This window comes from Carassius carassius, chromosome 19 (genome assembly GCF_963082965.1).
Source record: "Carassius carassius chromosome 19, fCarCar2.1, whole genome shotgun sequence".
NCBI classification, from domain to species: Eukaryota; Metazoa; Chordata; class Actinopteri; order Cypriniformes; family Cyprinidae; genus Carassius; species Carassius carassius.
This window is the reverse complement of record NC_081773.1, coordinates 24,662,133-24,689,756: the sequence shown is the minus strand read 5'-3', so window position 1 is coordinate 24,689,756 and position 27,624 is coordinate 24,662,133. Positions and strand designations below refer to the sequence as shown.

General features: G+C 39.1%; 2 protein-coding genes across 3 annotated transcripts in view; one reads left to right on the top strand and one right to left on the bottom strand.

Annotated features, from left to right (window-relative positions):
- LOC132095438 (3-hydroxyisobutyryl-CoA hydrolase, mitochondrial-like) overlaps positions 1-16,836 on the bottom strand; it is a 28,838-nt gene extending 12,002 nt beyond the window's left edge. The window contains exons 1-9 of one of the 2 annotated variants that reach the window (XM_059500432.1): positions 16,744-16,836; positions 16,097-16,139; positions 15,615-15,761; positions 15,449-15,533; positions 15,247-15,327; positions 15,093-15,145; positions 8,981-9,059; positions 2,231-2,376; positions 384-470 (exon numbers count right to left, since the gene is read on the bottom strand). In XM_059500432.1, coding sequence (XP_059356415.1) covers positions 384-470; positions 2,231-2,376; positions 8,981-9,059; positions 15,093-15,145; positions 15,247-15,327; positions 15,449-15,533; positions 15,615-15,761; positions 16,097-16,139; positions 16,744-16,775 — 753 coding nt within the window. In that variant the 5' untranslated portion in view covers positions 16,776-16,836. The remainder of the gene's footprint in view (positions 1-383; positions 471-2,230; positions 2,377-8,980; positions 9,060-15,092; positions 15,146-15,246; positions 15,328-15,448; positions 15,534-15,614; positions 15,762-16,096; positions 16,140-16,743) is intronic. The other variant, XM_059500433.1, reaches the window with a different exon arrangement.
- Positions 16,837-16,972: 136 nt separating this feature from the next.
- pofut2 (protein O-fucosyltransferase 2) lies at positions 16,973-27,624 on the top strand. The gene is made up of 9 exons (XM_059500431.1): positions 16,973-17,335; positions 18,946-19,196; positions 19,623-19,767; positions 24,934-25,044; positions 25,135-25,201; positions 25,313-25,438; positions 25,701-25,881; positions 26,344-26,467; positions 27,162-27,624. The coding sequence occupies exons 1-9, from the start codon at positions 17,160-17,162 to the stop codon at positions 27,313-27,315; spliced, it is 1,335 nt and encodes a 444-aa protein (XP_059356414.1). The 5' UTR covers positions 16,973-17,159; the 3' UTR covers positions 27,316-27,624.

The window sequence follows — 27,624 nt, the reverse complement described above, 5'->3', positions numbered from 1 at the left end:
TTTTAATATGTTGATTTGGTGCTTAGGAAACATTTCTTATTATTATCAATGTTGAAATAGTTGAGAGGCAATGTCATTTGGACACGAACACTTTTTAACCTTATGTGTTTCACAGCGGAAGCAAATTCATACAGGTTTGGAAAAACACATTGTGGATAAATAATGACTTTTTTTCTGGTGTAATGTTCCTTTTAAGTTAGAAAATCTTCCATGTTTTTGTAAAGTTTGTAACTATATAAAGATGCACTGAAAGCAAATCCATCAGTGTTGTATACCGTGGCGATGGTGACGGCTTACACAAGCCCACCACTGCGTAATGTAACCGCAGACACTCAGGTTGTAGAAGTAAAAAAAAAAAAGTCACGTCAGTTTTTGCCACATACCTGTTCTTCATAAGAATCCAGCAGTTGGGCCACATCAATGTTAGATGGAGACTTTAGATCAACAAGATCCTTCTCAAGAGATGCAATCTGATAGGAGAGACAAATGGTAAAATTCTCAACATCACAGCTAGAAAGAAACAATCTAGTGGGTCTAAATCAGATAAAGAGCAGAGAAGGAAACGTGTTGTTTACAACAGGAATTTTTACAAGGTGTTCCTGAGGGTAATGCTGAGACACAGTGAAACACAACATAAAACAGCTCTGATCCAAAACCATAGTGTGCCGCTTAGCAGGGTGGTCTTTTAGGAGCCACAATTGCACTCCCAACATTGTGTATAAAGGTCACATCAGCTAAAGTTTGCATGCAAAAACAAGTCCACTACCCACAGATACATCCACTGCTCACACAGAAGTTCTTTTAAAAACTTTAAGTGTCATCAGCACAGGAAATTAGCATGAGAAACTTATTCACCCTCACATGGAACTCCTAATTGCATGGATATTTTAAAATTTTCACTGCATTTTCTTACAGGGATGTGCAAGTCACTATATTTTCTAACACTTTGGAAAAATATGCATTGTGAGACACACTATACTAACATACTGAATAAAATGCATTACACCAGGATATAAAAGGTAGAAAGGTATTTGATTCACCCACACATAGGAAAAATTTATTTCATCCACTTGTGATTACTGAAAAAAAAAAATATATATATATATATATACACACACAAATAGAACAAAGATTAAATATTTTAGAGGACTAGAAAATGTATATTCACTATAAAACCCCCACGTTTTACCATTAATTTATACAGCTTTCCAGGCCTGAAAAGCACAATTTTAAAATGCCCTGACCCTGTGCTTCTCATGGTGATGATGAATGATAATACAGTCTCACTCAATATATAATTGTCAGGGTTGTTTTACATTGCTCATAAAACAAATTGAATCAGCTCCCAACTAGTTCTGCGGTACAAACTAACACCCTGTCCTCAGAGCCCTTTTTTGGTTATTTTTATCACAAGTCACTTCTGTGTGTAGTGTGTATGCCAGATCCTGCTGGTCGTCTGTCCTTGGCCAGAGGATGTGTGTGTGTGTGTGTGTGTGCGTAGGCTTGTATGCCCCTCTCTCCAGCAGTGCCAAGCCCTGGTCCTCATTTTCACCTCTGGCACATGAACTGGGCGTAGTGTCAGGGCTCGGTCGCCCCCTGCTGCCGAACGCTCGCTGGCAAGCCTGAGATATGCTGACTAAGTCCTCTCCTTTCAGTAACTTCTCTCATTTCAGCATCAAATGCAAGAACTGCTGCCCAAAATCCCAGGAGGCCAGCACCAGCACAGTTCCCTTCAAGTCATTGTTTCCTTGAAACTAAGTTTCATCTTTTTGAAACTGTCTTAAAACGGTTTTATAATCATAAAAGCTTCTTCTTAGCACTGTTCTAACCTGGAGCTGGAAGTGAAAACATTTGATAATATGAAACAGTCATATCGAATATATCCAATATGGGTGTATAATGTGTTGTAATGCTCTAAATTATATAAAAATAAAAATGAACTACAAGTTAAATTTATTTCATATTTATATATTTTATTTGTAAAATATTAAACATTTTATATAAATTTATGAAAGCTAAAAATGAAAACAATGTCATTTTACAATATTTCACAAAAATAAATCTGTGAAGAGAAAAATGTGCTATATCAATTCAACATCAGCAGACTAAGACGAACCAGTGCAAGGGAAACTGATAGTTATTTGGTTAAATTGCATATTTTTGTAACCTCAAAATTGTATCATTACCTGATAAACTTGCCAGTATATTGGTCAGTCTCTATGCACATTACCTTGTTGGACTGCACAAAGTGCGTAGCCAACCCGACCCTCTGAACATCTCTCCCTTTGAGGCGGATCCCGGTCAGGGCAAGAAAGAGGCCTAGCTTGCCTTGAAGTCGAGGCAGGAAGTAGCCACCACCAACATCCGGGAACAAACCTATCAACACACAAAACAAAAGCCATTTAGAGCATGACATAAAGTAAAAATCTGGACACAAAATTCCCAATCCTTTTCTCCACTAAAAGAATACCCACCACCTGTTTTAAATATCTTATATTAATTAATTGATTGCAGTGCTTCATGGGATGAGTTTGACTAAAGTCTGTACTTTTTCATATGTCCAAACACTTTTTTGCACTGAATTAAATGTACTGTAACTCAGAGTTGGGCGGTTAGGTACAAGGCTTCTTTATTGAAAGATTTTTAAAAATCCTTGAGAAAATGAATGCAAAAAAATAATTACGAACTCAAGGTCACTGAACAAACAGTTTGAGGAAGTATTTCAATCCATAACGATTGCTTCTTGCCTCTCTTAATAAGATTTATTCACTGTTTAAACCACAGTGGCATCTGCTGTGTGTTTATGCTGTGCTGTCGTTCTTCAACTTAAGACTGTACAGAACATGACTTCCAATGCTCTTTACACAAGAAAAAAAAAAGATTATTTTCTGGCCACAGGAGTATAAATCAGCTTTTTAGGGAATTATTATAGTGAATTTCAGAAGTAATATTAAAGTGATTTCATAAGTAATATTAAAACTGATACTAAGGAAATACTTGAATAAAAATACCTTTATTATATGAGCTATTTCATTGTCACATAAAGCAGGGGCATTACACATTTTTTTTTGCCAATGACCTGACAAATATTAATATGGGTCAAAGGACACTCTTCCTAAAGTATTTAGGGAGCTGTATATTTCCATGTACAGACCATTTATGCTATGTAGGATAAGTAATAAACATTCTATTTAAAAGAAAACTTTTGAATTATGTTTCCAAAATCAATTAATTGAATATTGTATTGCCATTACTAAAGCCAAAAGATAATAAAATATTATATTAAGAATTAACTGGAGTTATATTAGAAGTATAAACCTGAGAAACATAATCAGAAATAATAAAATAATCATGATAAACCTCTCATGTCTTTAAAAATGGAATGAAATTATTATAATAGTGAGTGAAATTAAAAATTTAAGTCAAAAGAGAAATTCTTCAAATACTAAAGAGAACTATTCTACAAACAATATTTTTACACTATTTAATTACAGGCACCTGCAAGGGGGTCCTTGGCCCCTAGTTTTTAAAACTCTAGCATAAACAGTTATCAAATGCATTGTTCATATGCATTACCACATATGACCACATATTACCACATATATATATATACACCATTGTGGCGAGTGGGGCGGGGCCGAGGGACGTGGGAACAAGGAGGGAGGCCGGCAATGATTGGGAAATCAGTGCCGGTCTCGAGTCCCACGTAGGAGATGGAAGGATATAAAACTGGAGCGACGACAGTGAAGGACGAGAGAGGACCAGGCCTGGGCTTTTAGTTGTGTTTTGATTTTTATTTTGTGCGCGTCAGTCGCCGTGAGGGGCTGGTGTGCTGTTTTGTCTTTAATTTGTATTATTAAAATGTCCTTTGATTGTCCGCCGGTTCCCGCCTCCTTCTTCCCGATGATTAGTAAGGTGTAATTCGTTACAGTGGTGCCAAAACCCGGGAGAAGGAGGGACGCACTGCTAAAGATCCCTCGCCGCTGTGGTGAATCCGCGGTGCCACGGAGCTGGCGAGGAGGTTGCCACCATGGACGCTCGAGGCGGTGGACTGGAGCGAGTTGCCGGGGACGGGAGAGCTCGCTGCCGACCGCCCACGATATGGAGGGGCGGCTGCCGTCCGTGAGGGAGCGGAGGAGTCGGCGGCGTTCGCCAGGGGGCCGGAGCCTGCTGCCTCCGTGAAGGTATCCGGAGGAGCAGGGAACGGGGGAGTAGAGCGCAGTTTCGAGGGTACCCCCCGGCCTGCGAGGGGCGATGGGGGTATGTGGCGAGTGGGGCGGGGCCGAGGGATGTGGGAACAAGGAGGGAGGCCGGCAATGATTGGGAAATAAGTGACACCTGCGACCCACTGCCGGTCTCGAGTCCCACGTAGGAGATGGAAGGATATAAAACTGGAGCGACGACAGTGAAGGACGAGAGAGGACCAGGCCTGGGCTTTTAGTTGTAATTTGTATTATTAAAATGTCCTGTGATTGTCCGCCGGTTCCGGCCTCCTTCTTCCCGACGATTACGAAGGTTTAAATCATTACAACCATATTCTCCAAAATAGCTACGGTGATGTGGAGAGGAGTCCACATCACCGTAGCTATTTTGGAGAATATGGCCCAGCTGACACAGAAGAGTGTGAGCTGCCTGAGTACAGCTCATATTCTCCAAAATGCCACTACATTGATGTGCCACTATTATCGACGCTTCATAACGTTACGGTTGAACCACTGATGGCATATGGACTATTCTGACGATGCTCTTCATACTTTTCTGGACCTTGACAGTGTAATTTACTTGGCAGTCTATTGGACAGTCTCAAGCCTCCCAGTTTACATCCAAAATATCTTAAATTGTGTTCCGAAGATGAACAATGCCTTAATGCGTTTGGAATGAGATGGGGGTAAGTGATTAATGACAAAATTGTCATTTGGGGGTGGAGTATCCCTTTCAGTCTGCAGGATGTGGTTATGAAATGGCATTGTGTGGCACAACAATCTTATTAACCTGATGTGCTTTTTTTAGTAGCAGGGGCTGAGAAAATGACCCCCCCCCCCCCCCCCCACACGCTCCCAGCAGGAGGTACAATTTTGAATAAAGCAGGACAGGATTAGGTCCCCTGACCTGATTCCAGGAGGCAAATGTAATATCATAAATGCAGATTACGCTTGCCATTCATCCAGTGGCTTTGTCTCATGGCCGGCATAGTTTTAAGACTCAAATAGCAAATAATCCATCAGCAGAAGGGGGTGAAGGGGTGGAACTTTTTTTTAAGGCGAGGGGGGAGGGGCAATTTCGGCACACAGATGGCTGGCACATTGTCAGAGAAGGTGCCACCATGGCTGAATACCACAGCTCAGCACAAATGACTCAAAGCTACTGCTACCATGCTTCTCGTGGTGCTTTCCTTCCGGAATCCCACTTAGCCTGGAGCATTTAAAGCATACATAAAAAATCAGTTCTTTATAAATGCACAAGAGTCCCCTCACCAATTCATTCCTAGAAAAATGGAAACACGATTGAAACATGGTTTGTTTGAGAGCTCCTTCATAGTAACAGCGGCTCCAACAATGGTGTGAGCGTTTTTTTCAGTCAATTCCAATTGGACAAACATGTTTAAAACCTGTTCTAAACATTTGTTAATCAATCATTTTTTTATGCAGATTTCACAGAAACATTTATAATGCTGCCAAGTCCAGGGCTGTTATTGTTAGCTTAAACTAAAACCATAAAAAACATTTTTGGTCCTTAAAATGTATATGATCAAAATTATAAAAAATGTATTGCGGAGGCAACGTTTATTATTTTAGTTTTAAGTAGTACTAAAAGAATTACTAAAGAAATAAAACTAAATTGAAATGAAACTAAAACTAATAAAAATGTCAAAACAACAAAATTACTAAAACTAAAATCAAAACATAAAATTCAAAAACTAGTTTATAAATAATACTAAGATAACAAGATTCTCATCTGAAAAACAAAACAAAGAGAGAATATATATTTATGCTGACAAACGATTAATCGTGATTGCATCCAAAATAAAAGTTTGTTTATATAATATATGTGTGTGTGTGTGTACTTATTATATATACATGTTGTGTTTATTTATTAAATATATTTCCATATAAAATAAGAATATGAATATATAAATGTATAAACGTAAATATTTAAAAAATATACACTGTATGTGTTTGTATTGATATATACATAATAAATATACACAGCACACATACATATATAATGTAAAGATAAACTTTCATTTTGGATGCGATTAATCGTTTGACAGCACTAATAAATGTATCTTCACTCATCTGGAATGTTATTCATCCTAAACATATTTTCAAGAGTACTAATCTATGTGAAAGTAAAAAAAATATTATATATATATATATATATATATATATATATAATAAAAAAACTTTTAATTCTAGATAAAACCCCTAGATCTACCACGCGGTGGGATGTCTGGGATGTGTTTGTCCAAATTATTATTTATGCAGATTTCCTAAATTATGCTGCTTATATGACTGAAGTCTCATTTGCAATAAATAATATGATATAAAATGTAATAGAGTTTTTGGAAGAGCCACACAAATTCCATGAGAATATGACGATGTAGTACTTGTTTAACCACCTCATGTCAAAGAAGAAGAACTATAAGGAAGTACAAGTTTTTACGGGACTCATGAGTCTGGCCACGTTACTGCAGAATAAACCATTAAGACAAGTGCTAACCCAAAGAGGATTATTGGGGTTGAGAGACACAGACTCTTAATGGAATTAGCGGGTGATGGCACACAGACACAGAGTGCATTCACTCAATCAGATACACACACACATACACACACACACACGTGCACAGACGCTCAACAGATGTGTCACAGACTGTGATTAGCACTACTTCCTGCCACTCAAACAGTTCCACAGGGACTCTTCGCCCAAGGCTTGCAAGAGCTGAAGGACGCTGTACAACAGGAGGAAATGCTGTAAAGCCTTCTCATTAAGAGTCCAGAATGAATTACAATAGCCAAGGCAGACTTCTGCCTACATGTGTAGAAGTATGTGATAGGGACAAGGGCAAAGTATTCAACACAGACAATCGGATTTATAGCGCATCAAAGCTCCAGGCATACCATTCACAGGGTGTGATTAGAACGTGGAATGAAAAAATGGAAAGCATGTGCAATAAAAGCAAGATGCAGCACATATGGGTGTATTCTGAGAGGATGGTTATGAAAGATGAATGTGGAAACATTCACTTTGGACCCAAAAATGAACATTTTGTCTTCATTTTCACGTATTTTCTAACCACGTATTTTCAGGATTAGTAAGTGATGACAGAATTGAAAGGTTATGACAAGCTCAGTTTCTCTAAAACATCAGCAGTGGTATAACGGTTCACTCGTTTTAGGAAATTAATACTTCAATCCTGCAAAAAAAAATCTTTTTATTTAAAATAAAGTGTTCTTTTGAACTTTCTATTACTCAAAGCATCGTAGAGAAAATGTAGCACTGTTTTCACAAAAATATTCTGCAAAGTAATTGTTTTCAACATTCATAAAAATATTAAATGTTTCTCATTAAAAAGCTTTAAATCAGCATATTCTAATAATTTCTTAATGATCATGTGACACTGAAGACAGTAATGGCTTCTGAAAATTCAGCTTTTCTATCACAAATACTTTTTATACAATATTAAAACAAAACTGTTATTTTAAATTGTTATAATATTTCACAATTTGACAAATTTTACATATACTTTTTATCAAATAAATGCAGAATTTGTGAGCATAAATGTTCAAAAACATGTCAAAATCTACATAGATCCCAAATGTTCGGTAATGTCAACTGTAGTGCAAGTCATGCTTAATGAAAAAATAATAATTGCATTAAACAAAGCATTACCAAAGTAAGTTGCATCTGCAAGAAATTTTTGCAATAACAATAGTCTGAATGTGACTTGTAGTGTTGAAAATGTCAAAATTTCTTCATTTCTAAAAAACTAAAATCTTTTCTTTTTTTTCTATTCACAACCTTACAAATTTGGCACTTTGTGCTTGTACTCTCTATACTTTGCTCTTTAACAAAATTAATGTCACTATGAACTGAGCCGTCCACCTCGATCAGATGAGAGGTTATGAAATTAAATCTGCATACCCTGTTCCATAGTTGGACAGGACCCATCTACTTAAATATCAGCAGCAGATTGATCGAATGCTTTCCGCATCGCCAGAATTCCTTCCATGAGCAAAAGGGAGATTGACGCTGTCTGTAGTGTTTTAGCATGGTGCTCAATCAGAGACCACAAGCATCAGACAGGTGCTTCAATCTGCACCATCTCTCAACACTGTTTCCACATAAAACTGATCTGAACAATCTGCTGTGAAAAATTGCTTTGGAGAGGTCTTTCGGGCTAGGCAATGATTTGAGTTTTTTTTTTTTTTTAGCTACAAAAAATGTGTGCTGTGTCATCTCACACTGATCTGCTTGTACTTTGGCTGGTCATGAGTCGAAAGACTGAACATATCTAAGTCAAGATGCAAAGTAATTTTTGTGAAAAAGAAAACCTTACTGTAATTATAAGTGAACCACAGAGGGAAAAAAAAGATTGCTACTCTGTGATGCTTTATCAGCTGTTTGAATGGGTGTGGCGGCACCCATTCACTGCAGAGGATCTATTGGTGAATTAGTGATGCAATGCCAAATTTCTCCAAACTTCTTTGTATGTAGAAACAAACTCATCTACTCACCTACCTGAGGGTGAGTACATTTTCAGAAAATTTTGGGTGAACCATTCCTTTAAATTTATGTGCCAAAGCTACACTTTCTTATTTGGCAAATGATATGCTTCATATTTACTTTTCACATCCATATTTTTGGATAAAGTACTATTGATTCATGTGTAACCAAAGCCATTTTGCATTATTAATGAAAAGTGAGATTATAACCCAGTTACAGCCCTCAGGGAGAGAGAGGAACACAGGCTGCCTCTTACCAATGCCCGTCTCTGGCATGGCAAACAGTGTCTTCTCAGTGGCCACACGAAACCGTCCATGAACTGAAAGACCCACGCCCTGCGGAGAGAGAGAAAACAGAACAAATCAATAACTGGGTACAATGTTCACAGACCAGGAGAGAGCCGTAGAATGAGGGTTCAAGTCTTCACACCCATCCACTGTAAGACACTAAAGGAACATTCATTATTCATCCTCATGTTTCTTATACATACAAGCCTTTTAAAGCCATCCTGTAGATTTCCTTGAGACATAGATATACACTGGCATTGAAAAATTTGGGGTTTGCTAAATTTTTTTTGTTTTTGGAAAAATAGGGCTGCATTTATTTGATCAAAAACAGAGTAACATATTAATATTGTGAAATATCATTACAATTTAAAGAAACAGTTTTCTATTTTAATATATTTTAAAATGCCATTTATGACTGTGATAAATTTTACACAGCCATTACTTCAGTCTTCAGTGTCACATGATCTTTCATTCTAATATGATGGTGCTGAATAAACATTTCTTATTATTATCAATGTTGAAAACAGTTGTGCTGCTTAATATCTCAGTGGAAACTGTGATGCTTTAAAAATGACAGGTTACTATAAATTGTTATGTTAGGGAAATGATTTATGTGAAGATGGCAACATTTTCCTATTGCAACCCTAGCTGAATGGTTATAAGGTCTTTTAGCAATAATAACATTCATAAAATTCATAAAATAATAACAAACATAAAATTCTGAAATGATCAATATTGGCCAAATATCAATCTGATATGGTGCAGCAAATATTCCTTATTATTTTCAATGTTGAAAACAGTTGTGCTGCTTAATATTTCTGTGGAGACCATGATCATTTTTTAAGGATTCTTCAATAAAAAGTTCTGAGGAACCGCATTTATTTGAAATAGAAATCTTTTGTAATATTTAAAATGTCTTTGTTACTTTTGATCAGCTGAATACATCCTTCCTGAATAAAATGATTAATTTGAACGATGATGGCATTATATTAAACATTAGCCACCTCTTTAAATAAGTTATCCAAAAAAAATTTAACTTCTTTAGAAAAAAATAAATAAATTGAAAAGGCAAAATTTGAAAACTTGTCGCTACACAAAAATAACACGGCCAAAACTCAACCTGATTCTATCATAAAAAAAAGATGAGTATAAGACAGCATCATTGTCTTACTCATTTTAATATATTTAGCTGATGTGACTCATCATATCACAGAGCATGACTTACATGACTCTCATCTAGTTAAACAAAATCCACACCATAAAATCAGTTATTACGAAACCAACTGGGGGCTGCGTTCTCAGCATGCTGCTCATTTAAAGACAATAATCATCTTCTCCTGGGGGATTTGAGAAGCATGTTGTGATCAGAGCAGTACATGTGTCCCCTACGTGACAACTCATTAGTGTGATTACGATAAAGTGAGAACCTCCATCTAAACTATCACAGAGTCAGAGCAGACTGAGAAACAAAATGAATAGTTTGGTAACAGTGTTTTCATGTGGCAGCATAAGTATTCAGTCAAACGGGAAGCACATGGAGGCATCAAATCATTCACCTAGAAGCGGTGGAAACTCTCATCGATTCTCCAAAATGTTTGGCTGGAATCAGACCGAAAACTTGCAGACAGTGTAGCCAACTTCTAAATTTAAGAATCGGCTCCAGGATGGAAAACAGTACCTATCAAAAACACAAGCATCTCCTCTTTGGGAGACTAAAATGAAACATAAATTTAGTCAAAAATGTTTAAAGAGCAACTTTAATCTGGTAGTTTTATAATATGAAAGCGCTCTGGAACGTTTCATTACAGATATCCCAAAAGAAGGCAAACAGCTTTATCAGGTTCTTGGCAAACCACTCGATCTAAAAATGCCAGAGGTGGACATTTCTAAAAAGTTCCTGTCAACTTAAAAGAAAGTAAGTCATGCTTAAACGTATGCAGCCACATTTTATTTTTTATTAACATCTAGTTCAAATGTTCACACACACAACTGTTCAAAGGTTTGGGGTTTATTATTATTATTACTTTTTTTTTTATTAAAACTTTTACTTAAGGAATAATTAAGTTGTTCAGCCATTTATAAAGATTCCGGTTTTACATAAATGCTTCTTTTCGTTTATTTTTCTGTATCTCTGTAAAGCTGTTCTCTTGTACAAAGCACTATGAAGGGGACATCAAATAATAATAATAAAAAAAAACATAAAAATAATAAGCTGCACCATTTTTGTCCACATTGATAATAAAGTTGGTAATTCATTGAACAGCCAATCAGCATGAGAATGATTTCTGAAGGATCATGTGACATTGAAGACTGGAGTAACGGCCTCTATAAATTTAGCTTTGATCACCGGAATAAATTTTACAATATATATTTACATAGAAAACAGCTATTGTAAATTGTAATAATATTTAAAAATATTAATGTTTGTACTTTACAAATAAATGCAGCCTTGGTGAGAAGAAGAGGCTTTTTAGAAGAGCCGAGAGAAGAAGAGCGGTCTTTTTATATAACAGATGCCCTTCTTTTTCCGGTCCTCTGTGTTACTGCATCTGTCCTGTGGCTCTGCTTAATTATGATTTACCATATGCTGAGCATCAAGCTACTGAATCACTAAAGGGCTGATTTTCATTACATAAACGAAATGGTCAAAATGAACTCGGCAGAGGTCATATAAAAGTGCATCTTTCATGTGCGGGTTTAATTATTTTATTTAAATCTGGAGTGGATCTGGCCTACTTCTAACTGCTCTTCCCAAATCTGTAACACTGAATTCATTTATTCATTTGTCATTTATAATTGATCATTTATTCATAACTGATGCCCAAGAGTGAGCCGTCACATCCTACTGCCGATATTCGTTGCAAGGTCCAAAGTAGTTTTGCATGCTGTGACTGAAATGAACTCAAAATCTCTAAAGACTAAACACAGATGCAAAATGAATCAGAATGCAGTTGGTAGTGTCCAAAAGACCATTGTTGTAGTGATCCACAAATGGTGAATAGCTATTTAATCAAAGCAAACAGAGAACATTCTTACAAAAGCTGGAAATATGCAGAAAAACAAAACAAAAACAAAACAGGAATAGCTGAGAAGGAGCAATGGTCAGGAAGGTATTAAAGGTGCGGCCTGTGTGAGGGATCAAAGAGATGCTCATAGATCACACTCAGCTACCGACGGATACACTGCAGGTGTGAGATAATGATGTTATGCTTCTCATGACTGATTGCATATTTCTTCCATGAATAAATGTGTTCCATAAACAGAGATTCAGCTGGACCACTGGAGAAAATAATTCTGATGTTCATGGTGATTTATGGGATAATCTACAACTATTTATATTGACAGGACTATTATGTCTTACATCTCTAAACAGGGATTCTGGAAAGCTGCTTTATAATAAGTATGAGAGGAAATCATAGATACTTCAGGGTGTTAAAAGTGGATTAAAATGTATTATCAATGCTGAAAATGTTTTTTGTCAATTTATTTATAAATGTCTTATCTGTCACCGTTGATCATTTGTAATGTGACTTTGCTGAATCAAAGTATCAATTCCTTTCTTACTGACCCCAATCGTTTGAACAGTAGATGTAGATGCAATAACTACAACTGAAGACAACAAATATAAATTAGTACGAATCTAGTAGTGGTTAAATTTTAAATAATCAGCCCAGGAGAGCAGGAGATTTTAAAGGTTTTATCTTAAATGTATTAAAAATATATATACTTAATAACAGCTACAAATATTTAACATAATGGATACTGCTAATAAAAGAAATAAATAATCAAAATATCTGTTAAAATACACGCAATACAAATTAGTAAGCAAGCTTTTTTCTATGGAAAAGAAATAAAAAATATATCCCTAGCATACAAGTTTGGAACAACATGAGGATACTAAACTCCTCTAAAAATGAATTGCAGAAAAAAGATGGATGAAGAGGAAGAAGAATATTTGTAGAATAATGCGGTGCTGCCTTGAAAAGAATGTAATAACATAATCTGTGATGCTGCAGCCACTGGCCATATCTTTTTCTCAAATATCTGAGTAAATGGAAAAATCCATTTCTAAACCTTAGAGACATCTGAGGTCAGAACGCTCTCAGTGAGCCTGCGTGGTTATTCCATTCTTAAATAACAGTTCAGAGTCCTCAGCTGAAACATATCACGCAGCAGCCATGCATCGAACGGCTCAGACCAAAGGATGCACGGCTGAATCACCGCACCTCGACCTCGACAGAATCCCTGATCAATTAAACACCAGGAGCTGACAGTTTCACCGCTGTGGCATTGCTCTCCTACTGCTAGAACCCCATGCAACTATGAAGACATCAATATCTCAACTGCTCTGTTCTGCTGGTAAAAGAGTGTTTCAGATATATTTACAGTTAAGAACTAAAGTTAGTACAGATTAATATGTTATACTGTTATAGTGAAAGTTTTATAAATAAAGATGAACAACAACTACTGAATATGATGCTTATGAATACACACACATTTTTTTTTTTTTTAAGGAATAGTTCACCCAAAAATGAAAATTTGCTGAAAATGTAGCCACTCTTATGGCATTCAAGATGTAGAAGAGATTGTTTGACCATCAGAACAGATTTGGAGAAATTTTCCACTACATCACTTGCTCACCAATGGATCCTCAGTAGTGAATGGGTGCCGTCAGAATGATTCTTAAAACATCTGATAATAACATAATAAGAAAAAAATTAATTAAACATGAATTGTTTTATGAAGTGAAAAGCTGCTTGTGTTTATTTTTACTTCAAAACAAAGACCAGTCCTCTATCAATAATATCGCTTTCTCCAGTGAAAAAAGTAATATAATTTGAATCAGAAATATGCACAGATCAAGAACTGTTTAACAAGCAAAAACAGTTCTAAACAATTTTAAAACAAAGACTTTTCCCATTTTTTTAAGCCAGAAGTGACGGTTTAAAGTTAAAACGGCTTAATAATGGATTTGTTTCTTACAAACATGCAGCTTTTCACTTCACAGTGGCAGGATGTTAACTGATGGACTGGAGTCATGTGGATTACGGTGATGTTACTGCATTTCGTTGCCTTGTGCCCACATGTGCAATGACAATAAAGTTGAATCTAATCTAATCTAATGTTTCTATCAGCTTTTCGGACTCACATTCTGACAGCACCCATTCACTGCAGAGGATCCATTGATGAGCAAGAGAAGTAGGCTAATTCTAAATTTCTCCAAATCCGTTCTGTTGAAGAACCAAACCCATCTACATCTTGGATGGCCTGAGGGTGAAAATTTTTCTTTTTATGAGTATACTATTCCTTTAAGAATTATAAGGAATTTTATAATTCCATTTTTCTTTTCATTTAGCAGAATTGTTTGCCATTTATAATTTTGAGCATACATTTTTGAATCCATAATCATTTGTGATGAATCTCTAACTGCAACTGTAATTAATTATTAAATGAATGACTTTTAGGCCTACATGTAATGTGCAACGTGAATATAAATATAATGTGTTACTCAAACACAAATAGCCTACCAATGGGAGGACACTTGAGAACAGATTCATGAGAAACCCAAAGATTGTGCAAGATCAGCTCACTGCTGACACCTACTGGATAAAATACACAGTGCAGGACAGAATTTAAGAGGATTTAAAAGAGGGGTTTATGACTCATAATGCGTCAAAAATGGTCAAACATGACTGCAAGATATTAGGAATTGCACTAAAAATACATACAGTACAATAATAACTCATGAGTCCATATGTATTAATATTTTCATACATGTGTTTACAAATGAAAACACCTAGACTGTTCATTATGCATAAAGCCAGTGGCAATGGGAGTCCTACTGTCTTTGGACAAATTCATAGTGACACAACGAAAAGAATGGTACGCTTATACAGTATGTATTGTTTTGTATAAAGCAGGTCACTTTCTCCTTCATTTATTTATTTTATATTTTGTAAACACAAGACAAGCTGGCCCACATTGCCTCTGGCCCTTTGGTTCATTTAATGCCATATTCTGCTAAGCACCATCTGCTGGTGAATTTGTGCAACAAAATGACAATTTTAGATCAATACTTACTCCTCCCATTGTAATTCCATCAATTAGAGCCACATATGGTTTCGGATATGTACCTAAAAAGAGTAAAAAAGAAAAGAAAAAAAGAATTGATTAATAAAATAAATAAATATGTTCATCAATCCTCAAAAATGGCAAACGAAGTGAGAAAACATACCAATAGTGTTGTTAAGAATATATTCCTCACGGAAGAAGTCTTGAGCGAGAGAATCGCCGGTTTTTCCAGCTTCTGTGATAGCTGGGAAAATATTTGTTTGCATTCCAGCATGAATGGCAGATCTGTTTGACTGCATTATTAATCCATAGATCCATTCAAGAATGAATGAAAACCAAACTGTATGATTATCTTACATGAATACCTCTGATATCCCCACCAGCACAGAATGCCTTCTCCCCTGCTCCTTTAATGACCACTAGATCTGTTTCTGAGTCTTTGTCCCATTTCTACAAAACACGATTGATTAAAACAGGTTAACAGTCAGAAATGTTCATATTTTGGTTTCCAGGTTTCCAGTCTCCCCTAACCTTGAGCTGAGGGTAGAGGTGTCTGATCATGGTAAGATTCAAAGCATTGAGCGCTTTGGGTCTGTTTAGTGTGATGACTCCAGCGTTCCCAACTTTCTCAAACAGAACTTCAGACCCAGCTTTACTCGACATCTGAGATGAGACACAGTAATAAAACAATATTCAAGGGGAGAAACATGTAGAATTAGACATGTACAGTACACCGCAAGTCAAGGCTTACACATATTCTTTTCTTTTCTTTAAATAAAATGCACTTTTAATAATTTCAAGCATTTAAGGTAAATACATCAGGTTAAAAAAGCACAAATTATTTCAAGCATTATATAAGATACACCAGGCAAAAAGGTTTATAGGGTCATAAAAAATTGTCATAAATTAAATGAAAGGGATTATACATTTGATTAAACGTGTACATACTCCCAAATATATATATATATATATATATATACAAATACTTATCTCTGCTTAAAGCTCAAACTTACCATGTGTCCTTGTATTCTCTTCAATCTGCAGATTGATTGTAATCTGTACGGAATAAAATCAATGAGGGTGTTATAGATATTGCTGGTTTTAATATTTTAAAACCGAAACCTTAGATATACAGTAACTAGATTGTTTATTTATGTTTATCTCTTTTCCTATTGCAACACAATACACAGCATTTCACACACACACACACACACACACACACACACACACACACACACACACACACACACACACGCACGCACGCACGCATTAGGAAAAGTGTAGTTTGCTTTTATATGTTTTCTAAAACCTTTACAAGCATGTTTTGCTGGGTTTGATCTACGTAAACATTTAAACGTCCCTTAGCTAATGTATATTGATAAGTCAAGTCACCTTTGTTTATATAGCGCAATACAGATACAGATTGTAACCGAAACAAAACAGCATTACATAGGAAAACAGTTTGTTAAAGATAACGTATAAGATAACGTCCAAACTTTATATCATTCATTCTATTTGGAACAGTGAACAGTGGAACAGTACATTGCACTGGCTGCAGATCTCCTACATATCAAACTGCAAGCAATAACTCAACTCTGGAGTCAATGAGCAGCACCAGTCAATGATGACATTAAACTAGTGGCGCTTGAGGAACACTCACCTGTGCGGAGATGTTAAGATTATTAATGACATGGCTAAAACTCAGAGTTCAGCTGATGTTCTGGATCACTGTACACACAGAGGCCGCTGATCATTAGCCCTGCTTCATGATGTCATGAGGCCGCGACACCATCGAAGAAATCTCGCGATATGTCAGAACAGTCCCGACACTGCCCGCTACAGTTTCATCCGCGTTTTGCTATCGAACAATAACATAGATTATGCTCCTTTTTCTTTGGATAAAAAAAGAAAGGTATCGTCAATCAACTATATTATTTATAAAGCTATTTTTTACTTAAAAAACTGCATAAGGTGAGCACGAAAAGCAGTAAACGCAGATATTAAACGGTTCTGTAAAGAAGTGCCTGAGTTGCTAGGCGACTGTTCTGACGCCGGAAGTGCGTGGCTACGAAAGACATGGCGAACGAGAGGGGAACGGCTGTGTCTGCTCCTTTTCAGTATATTTTACGATATTATTCGGTATTAATCCTTGCTGTTTTATCCTATAAATTCACTTTGGCTGCAGAGGACGATGCATTTCGTGCCGGACAGTCGATATTGTCTCCGGTGGCTGCAGCATCACGGGATGTTCGGTAGGAATCATATGCTGGAAAAGAGGCTTCCTATATTTACGTTACATGGCGAGGTTCCACAGCTGTTACGTCCACTTGTGTTGGTTTATTCCTGTAATGTAGTGCCACATGAAGTCTGTGATTAATGAAAATATATGAGCATGGTTACGAGGCTTTAAGAGACAAATAAGAAATAAGAAAATTCTCGACTTCCCCCTTTTGTCGCATGCACCTCCAGCAACACATTAAACACCCAACCAGGGGCGGACTGGCCATCGGGAGCACCGGGACATTTTCCGGTGGCCTGACGGTCATTAAGCAAAACTTAACATGCTGGTTATACTCTTAGAAATATATGTGCTTTTATGATTTATAAGGTCATAGGACTGTGATCATTGGGACAATTGATGGCTGCATAATTAATATAGATTATTGAAAGTGCTTATTTCATATTGCAGAGAAACTCTATGTGCAGAGTTAGAGAGAGAGGGATTAAAGGAAAGATGATAGAGACAGTGAATGCCTTGATACTTCTTGATACTTCATTTGATTATTTTGCCCGTCCACAGTCTAAGGATTTCGATTTTTTAAGTATAACCCAATTCAAACAACTGAAGGAGCCAAAGAGCCACTGCACCCAACTAGATATATTTCTTTATAGAATATTATAGTGGGTATTATTCAGCTTTATATTAGTATTTTTTTTATTGCCATGATTACAATAATTCACTGTTAAATTAATATCAATACTGTAAGGTGTGAAAAGACTGTCTCTCATATATTTTGTTTTATAGTTTTATATATTTATATGCTTGATGTAATGCTGGAATATAACACGTACATTTATCATTTTACTATAAAGCCGTTTTGTTTGTAACATTTTGGTTGGATAAAGCAAAAAAAAAAAAAAAAATTCACCAGGAATATTTTACACTTAAAATAAAGTTGTGATAGCAGTCTAAGAAATATGTTGATATTAAAAACACATTTAGTTCGGTATTGAATATAAATAATACATTTGGTATGGGGGAAAAAAATTTAGAATTTTCCAATAAAAACGTGTTTTGTTCGAAACATTGTAGTTGGAGGAAGTACCAAAAAAAAAAAAAATAAATAAATAATATATATATATATATATATATATTCCCCGGGAACACATGATAGGTAAAAATTGATTGCCTGAATGCACTGTACGTCGCTTTGGATAAAAGCATCTGCTAAATGCATACATTTAAATGTAATTTTAATTTATATATATATTGGAAAAATTTAATTAGTAAAAATTTTTCCAATTAAATTATTGAATGTTTAATTTGTTAATCAAGTTCTTTCTTTGTGATAGCAGTGCGAATTTATTTTTTAATTTTATGATTGCATTTAAGAGAGAAGTAGGGGAAAATAACTAATTTTACAATATGAAGCATTTTGATTAAAGAAAAGAACAAAATAAAGAATCACCTAGAATATTTCATAGTAAATGTAATGAAAAATTTGTTTTTTCTTAATTAGGCAATAATGTTCAAAAGTCTGAATTGAAAGTATTTAAAGTTTGTTATTTTTATTAAATTGTTTGTGCACACATTATTATGTACTGCACAGCACAGTAGGGATGATCATGTTATTATTCCCAGATACCTCCTATATGACGTAAATCCACCTGAGGGTTTCAATCTTCGCCGAGATGTGTACATTCGCATGGCCTCTTTGCTGAAGACACTGAGGAAAGAGGGCGACTGGGTGCTTGTGCTGCCTCCATGGGGTCGTCTGTATCACTGGCAGAGTCCTGATATACATCAGGTTCGCATCCCTTGGGGGGAATTCTTCAGCATAACCAGCCTGCAGGCTAACATACCAGTCATTGAGTATGAGGAGTTTATTGCTGGTGAGTCATGCTGTTTTTGTGTGTTTGTTTGTTTGAGAGATTACAATAATGTGTTATTATTTAGCTTTATTTAACTGTCATTAATTTAATCAGACAGGAGAAATGTTGGATAAATGATTTACATTGTGAACAGTTCCATATGATGACGCTAGTGGCCCAGAAAATACTTCACCTATCCGGACAGTCTTGCATGACTGCCTAGTTAGTCATATAAGATCATTTTTCACTCGGACATTACTAGTAAATTCCACAAATTTGTAATGAATTTTGTAATGGAAAGACTGAAATAGTATTTTCTTCTCAAACCATTCTGCTCCAGTAAACTTTTTACAGTGTCGTATTTAAATATGAGTTGGAGCACTGCATTAATAAACAAGAAAAGCTGAGACTGATTCCCACATTCTGTGTCTTTATTGCTGATCTCAGAGTCTGGGGGTCCCTTCATTGACCAGATCCTTGTGCTACAGAGCTATGCCGAGGGCTGGATAGATGGGAAATGGGAGGAGAAAGTGGATGAACGACCATGCATAGAAAAGCTGATGTACTCAAAAGACAAACAGGGTTATTATAGGTAATGCCTTAAAAACACAGGTTTAGCCAGTTCATATATAAACACACACACGCACACACACACATATAGATTTTATTCCCACTCATGTCATTCCAAACTGATACGTTGTTGTTTTTCTCCTTTGGATTACTCCATACTTGTCATGGTACAGTACCATTCAAAGGTTTGGGGTCGGAAATCATTTTTTTAAAATGTTTTTGAAAGAAGTGTCACAGTGTCTGGGTTGTGTCCCTGGGTTTCCACTAGATGTCCCACTTTCTCACGGTGTCTGTCACCTTATCACTTCCTGTTCCCTTATTTGGTCACCTTCCTCCTTGTTAGTAATTGATTGTTCCCCACCTGTCTCCTGTTCCCTCATTATCCTTCTGTGTATTTATACCCGGTCTGTCTGAGTCTGTGTTACGGAGTCCTTGTTTAATGTCCTATAGTTATTCATGTCCGTCGCTTCTTGCCTTGCTTTGCCTTGTCTTCGTGTCTTGTTTATGTTTGATATTCTGGTTTTGACCCTGCCTGGACTGTTTACCCCTTTGGATTACCCTTTAATAAATGACTTACCTGCAATTGGTTCTATCTCCGTGCCTCATTGGATCCCTGCCGTGACAGAAGGACTCCGTCAAAGTAGGAACCAGCGGTATGTCATTTTTCCGTTCCCCAGCCAAGATGGCGGAGCGGCGAACCAAGTACCTTCGGTTGATCGCCCTCCGCCAAGAGGGCAATGAAGTGGGTGCCCTGGCTCAGGTGTTCTGGTCCCTGGCCGAGGGCATGGGCTACAACGATGCGGCCCTCAAGGACTATTTCAATGGCGGGCTGGATGATCCAGTGTCTCAGGAGAAGATGGCGCAGTTAGAGATACTGGAATTCTGGGAATTTGTGCGCTACCTGCAGCATCGGCTTCGGTGGGATGCCCCAGCCACTTCTGTCTCTTCCGGCGGGGTGGTCGTCAGCCCAGCACCACTGCCCAGGATGGCAACCAGCCAAGCGCCACAACTTAAGATGGCCGCCAGTCCAGCACCACTGCCCAGGATGGCTACCAGCCAAGCACCACAACCCAAGATGGCCGCCAGTCCAGCACCACTGCCCAGGATGGCTACCAGCCAAGCGCCACAGCACAAGATGGCCGCTAACCCAGCGCCAATGCCCAAATTGGCCGCCGTTCCAGCGCCACAGCCCAAGATGGCCGCCAGCCCAGCACCAATGCCCAAATTGGCCACCGGTTCAGCGCCACAGCCCAAGATGGTCGTCAGCCTAGCGCCACAGCACAAGATGGCCGTCAGTCCAGCGCCACAGCACAAGATTGCCGCTAACCCAGCGCCAATGCCCAGATTGGCCACCGGTCCAGCCCCACAGTACAAGATGGCCGCCAGCCCAGCGCCAATGCCCAAATTGGCCACCGGTTCAGCGCCACAGCCCAAGATGGCCGTCAGTCCAGCGCCACAGCACAAGATGGCCGTCAGTCCAGCGCCACAGCACAAGATGGCCGCTAGCCCAGCGCCAATGCCCAAATTGGCCACCGGTCCAGCGCCACAGTACAAGATGGCCGCCAGCCCAGCACCACAGTACAAGAGGGCCGCCTGTCCAGAGTCATGGCCCAAGATGGCTGCTTGCCGAGCGCCGCTGCACAGGATGAGAGTCTCAGTTTACCCTCCGGAGTCAAGTCAGGTTCCAGTTGAACCTCCGGAGCCTAGTCAGGTGCCAGTGAACTCTCCAGAGTCGAGTCAGGTGCCAGTGAACTCTCCCGAGTCGAGTCAGGTGCCAGTGAACTCTCCCGAGTCGAGTCAGGTGCCAGTGAACTCTCCCGAGTCGAGTCAGGTGCCAGTGAACTCTCCCGAGTCGAGTCAGGTGCCAGTGAACTCTCCCGAGTCGAGTCAGGTGCCAGTGAACTCTCCCGAGTCGAGTCAGGTGCCAGTGAACTCTCCCGAGTCGAGTCAGGTGCCAGTGAACTCTCCCGAGTCGAGTCAGGTGCCAGTGAACTCTCCCGAGTCGAGTCAGGTGCCAGTGAACTCTCCCGAGTCGAGTCAGGTGCCAGTGAACTCTCCCGAGTCGAGTCAGGTGCCAGTGAACTCTCCCGAGTCGAGTCAGGTGCCAGTGAACTCTCCCGAGTCGAGTCAGGTGCCAGTGAACTCTCCCGAGTCAGGGCTAGTCACCGCTGATCCTCCCGAGTCAGGGCTAGTCACCGCTGATCCTCCCGAGTCAGGGCTAGTCACCGCTGATCCTCCCGAGTCAGGGCTAGTCACCGCTGATCCTCCCGAGTCAGGGCTAGTCACCGCTGATCCTCCCGAGTCAGGGCTAGTCACCGCTGATCCTCCCGAGTCAGGGCTAGTCACCGCTGATCCTCCCGAGTCAGGGCTAGTCACCGCTGATCCTCCCGAGTCAGGGCTAGTCACCGCTGATCCTCCCGAGTCAGGGCTAGTCACCGCTGATCCTCCCGAGTCAGGGCTAGTCACCGCTGATCCTCCCGAGTCAGGGCTAGTCACCGCTGATCCTCCCGAGTCAGGGCTAGTCACCGCTGATCCTCCCGAGTCAGGGCTAGTCACCGCTGATCCTCCCGAGTCAGGGCTAGTCACCGCTGATCCTCCCGAGTCAGGGCTAGTCACCGCTGATCCTCCCGAGTCAGGGCTAGTCACCGCTGATCCTCCCGAGTCAGGGCTAGTCACCGCTGATCCTCCCGAGTCAGGGCTAGTCACCGCTGATCCTCCCGAGTCAGGGCTAGTCACCGCTGATCCTCCCGAGTCAGGGCTAGTCACCGCTGATCCTCCCGAGTCAGGGCTAGTCACCGCTGATCCTCCAGAGTCAGGGCTAGTCACCGCTGATCCTCCAGAGTCAGGGCTAGTCACCGCTGATCCTCCAGAGTCAGGGCTAGTCACCGCTGATCCTCCAGAGTCAGGGCTAGTCACCGCTGATCCTCCAGAGTCAGGGCTAGTCACCGCTGATCCTCCTGAGTCAGGACTAGTCACCGCTGATCCTCCTGAGTCAGGGCTAGTCACCGCGGATCCTCCAGAGACTAGGCTGGTCACCGTTGACCTTTCAGAGTCAAGTCAAGTCACCGGTGATCTTCAAGGACTGAGTCAAGTCACCGGTGATCTTCAAGGACTGAGTCAAGTCACCGGTGATCTTCAAGGACTGAGTCAAGTCACCGGTGATCTTCAAGGACTGAGTCAAGTCACCGGTGATCTTCAAGGACTGAGTCAAGTCACCGGTGATCTTCAAGGACTGAGTCAAGTCACCGGTGATCTTCAAGGACTGAGTCAAGTCACCTCTGATCTTCAAGGACTGAGTCAAGTCACCTCTGATCTTCAAGGACTGAGTCAAGTCACCTCTGATCTTCAAGGACTGAGTCAAGTCACCTCTGATCTTCATGAACAAAGGCAAGTCACCATTGATCTTCATGAGCAAATACAAGTCACCAGTGATCTTCATGAGCAGTGTCAGGCCAGCACCAATCTTCTGGAGTCCAGTAAGGACACCAGGGGATTACCAGAGTTTCGTTGTCCCATTGATCCAGCCGCACGGAGGTCTGCTCCGCCTTGGGGGGCTCTGGTCCTGACCACATGGCTGTGGTGGTCTTCTGCTCCACCCTGGGGGCCTTCCGCCCTGACCACACGGTTGTGGGGGTCTTCCGCTCCGCCCTGGAGGACTCTGGCTTCGTCCACAAGGACGTGGTGGTCTTCTGCTCCGCCCTGGGGGGCTTCCGTCCTGACCACACGGTTGTGGTGGTCTTCTGCTCCGCCCTGGGAGGCTTCTGCCCTGACCACACGGTTGTGGTGGTCCTCTGCTCCGCCCTGGGGGACTCCAGTCTCCACCACACGGACGTGGTGGTCTTCTGCCCCGCCCTGGAGGGGCTTCATGTTGTTTTTTGTTTTTGTGTTCACTCCTGTCCCTGTTCCTCTCTGTGAGCCTGGCCCTCCGTCCCTCCCCCTGAACCTCCTCCGGTCCTCCTTCCTCCTGGTCTCTCTGTTTTGTGTCTACACTTCTGGTATCTGTTCCCCATGATTTTTTTTCTGGCCCTCCGTCCCTCCCCCTGAGCCTCCACCTGTCCGCCTCCCTCCTGGTCTCTGTTTTGTGTCTGTCGTGGAGCGTCTGGGAGCCGCTCCGTAGAGGGGCGGTACTGTCACAGTGTCTGGGTTGTGTCCCTGGGTTTCCACTAGATGTCCCCCTTTCTCACGGTGTCTGTCACCTTATCACTTCCTGTTCCCTTATTTGGTCACCTTCCTCCTTGTTAGTAATTGATTGTTCCCCACCTGTCTCCTGTTCCCTCATTATCCTTCTGTGTATTTATACCCAGTCTGTCTGAGTCTGTGTTACGGAGTCCTTGTTTAATGTCCTATAGTTATTCATGTCCGTCGCTTCTTGCCTTGCTTTGCCTTGTCTTCGTGTCTTGTTTATGTTTGATATTCTGGTTTTGACCCTGCCTGGACTGTTTACCCCTTTGGATTACCCTTTAATAAATGACTTACCTGCAATTGGTTCTATCTCCGTGCCTCATTGGATCCCTGCCGTGACAAGAAGTCTCTTATGCTTATGAATTCAGCAGTGTCCCATGATCCTTCCGAACACTTCTAATATGCTGGTTTAGTGCTCAAGAAACATTTCCTTACTATTATTAAATGTTAAAAACAGCTGTGCTGATTAGTATGTTTATTATTTAATTATTTTCAATATTTTTTTGATTAATAGAAAATCCAAAAGAACATGCTGAAATACTTTTTACATGATATGGACTTTTGTTGTAACATTATAAAAATCTTTACTGCTACTTTTGATTAAATAAACACATCTTTGTTAAAAATTTCTTAAATAAAATCAAATATTATGTATCATAAATACCCCAACCATTGGAATAGTAATGTATGTCCTTATAACTTATGCATAATATGTCTTCTGAAGTCAAACAATGGCTTTGTGAGAGAGACAAACCGAAATTTAAAGGGATAGTTTGTGTGATCGATTACTCGCCTTCATGTTCTTTCAGTGTATGATTTTCTTTGTTCTGTTTGAATGCCAAAGAATATAGTTAGAACTTTTGTCCATGCAAAAAAAAAAAAAAAAAGTCCAAACAAAACAACATTCTTTAAAATATAATCTTTTGTGTTGCACAGAAAAAAAGAAATGCGTATGAAAGGATATTCACTCCATTTCTGGAATGAAATCTTTTTTCTTTTTCTCCAGAGGTTGGTTTTGGGGTTATGAGGAGACCAGAGCATTAAATGTCACCTGCTTATCTGCTCAGGGACATGCTTCTATCTTGGCTCCTGTCTTACAAAATAACTTAACCACCACGTAAGTCACTTTGGAAATAAGTTTGAATTCAAATAGCTTTTAAATGCAAATGTGTTCCTATACTGTACATGTTCTGTAACTGAACCACAGGTCAGTAATGCTGGACAGAGCTGAAACTGTCCTCCATGATCACTATGCTGGGAAGGACTACTGGGATGTAAGTCCAGAAATGAATATTCTCAAGCTTTTTAAATAATTTGGGTAAAAATATAGTAATAATGAGGCTTTTTGAAAGATATCTCACCCATCTTATTTTATTGTTCTTCAGACACGGCGAAGTATGGTGTTTGCCAAACACTTGCGTATCATAGGAGACGAGTTTAGGGCCAAGTATCTCAACTCCACAGATAAACAGGACCAGACTCCGTACAACGAAGACTGGACCCGAATGAAAGTATGTTTCCCTTGCATTAATTCTCTCCTCTCATCGTTCAAATACAGAAAGTGCTGATGTCATTGCTGCAAGCGTAATAGATGTAGTCAAACTGGTGTTTCTGCAACACGATGAAGGATTTGAGCTTCATCAGAGCTTTAGTTCAAGTGTCAAGACAGTGCATTTCTGGAATGTTTATCATGTGCTTTACACTCACGCTCATTTGAGTGTGACAAAGCCAGTCATATTTGTTGCGTGACCTTTTGTGCACTCTTGGACACAGAACAGGCTGGGCAGTGCTAAGGGAGGCCCTTACCTGGGAGTCCACTTGCGTAGGAAGGACTTCATCTGGGGGCACAGAGAAGATGTGCCCAGCCTCAAAGGAGCAGTGAAGAAGATCCGTAGTCTCATGAAGAAGCACAAGCTTCAACAAGTCTTTGTTGCCACAGATGCAGACGGAGAAGGTACAGACACGATTAAAAAGGCTGAAAAAAGTAAAAAAAACAATAATATACAAATAATTTAACCAATCATTAAGACTCTTTTTTTTTTTTTAAAAAGGGCTGGATAGCCATCTAAAGATGCCACACTGCCCATCGATCAATGAGTAATCTTTGACAGAATAGTTCATTTGGAACAAATGTGAAACATTTTAGTTATTGTTTACAAAAACCTCATTTGTTTCTGTTCAGCACGAAACACTTAAAAACATAAAAAAATAAATAAATTATGCACTCTTAACAAACACAGTAAAAACATAATTTATATGATTTGTGTACTATATTAATCATATTAACTTGTATAAGTCTTCTGAAGCCGCCCAACAGCTTTGTATAAGGAAATGGCAATTTTGGCAACAGTAGTGTACAGAAGTATATACTGTATATATGTATTTGTATGCTAGATCAGGCATTTCCTCCTTTTAGAGCTAGCTAAACTGAAAAGGATGCTACCTGAGATGGTACGATACGAGCCCACCTGGGAGGACCTGGAGCTCCTGAAGGATGGAGGGGTGGCCATCATAGACCAGTGGATTTGTTCTCATTCTAGGTATTGAATCACACCCTTTTTTCGTCAACGACAAAGCGGTTACTGAATGACACTGTGTTTTTTTATGCTTCAGGTGGACAAAAGCTGCTTTATCAGCTGTGTTGAAAGATAAATCACCTACTTAGAAATAGCTGCTGTTCAAACCAGTTGAGATTTTTCTGTTAGTGTTTTTTTAATCTTTTTTATTGACTTTAATTTTTCTTTGTCAGTGCTGTCTCTAGAAGATTAAGTCGACAGAGTATCAGTGTTAGAGGAAATTATACTATTTTGTTTTAATTTAAAGCATGTATTGAAAATTGACTTGAGTATAATATATATTTTTTTTTGACTTGCGAAAATAATATTTAAAATAATTACTTAATTTTAAGTGTATTTAAGAGTAAGGATTATTAGTAATTTGATTATTTTCTGTTTTGTTGCATTGGGTGTGACTCAAGAGATTCTTTCCATTTAAAAAAAAAAATAGCCCCATGACATAATGGCTTAATTATTTCCATCAACTCAGGTATTTGGTTTACTGGAAAGAATGCTCATTGTTTGATATGACAAGCTTTGGTCCTACCTATCACATGCTGTTGTGTAGCATTTTATTCTAAATTCATCATACATCAATCTTTTTTATTGAGATGGCGGCTTATCTCTTTTGTTAAAGCAACTGTACATAACTCACTCACATTTGTGTTGTTTTTGTCAGGTATTTCATTGGGACATCAGTTTCAACATTCTCTTTCAGAATACATGAGGAAAGGGAGATCCTAGGTTTCGATCCTAAAACCACCTATAACCGATTCTGTGGCGATGATGAGAAAGAATGTGAACAACCAACACACTGGAAAATTGTCTACTGATCACACAGAAAACTGTTTTAATAATGCTGGTTATACAGACTGTAACTGATTTCTCAGATTAAAGAGGATTTTCTATAATTTTTTTATGTTTTTGCTGACTATTTTGAAAATACAATCTTAGAAAGGAATAGTTCGCCCAAAAATGAAATTTCATGAATATTTACTCATTTTCAAGTCATCCGAGATGTGGAAGAATTTGTTTCTTCATCAGAAAAGATCAGGAAAAAATATAGCATTATTTCACGTGTTCACCAGTGGCTCCTCTGCAGTGAATGGGTGCCGTCAGAATAAAAGTCCAAAGAGCTGATT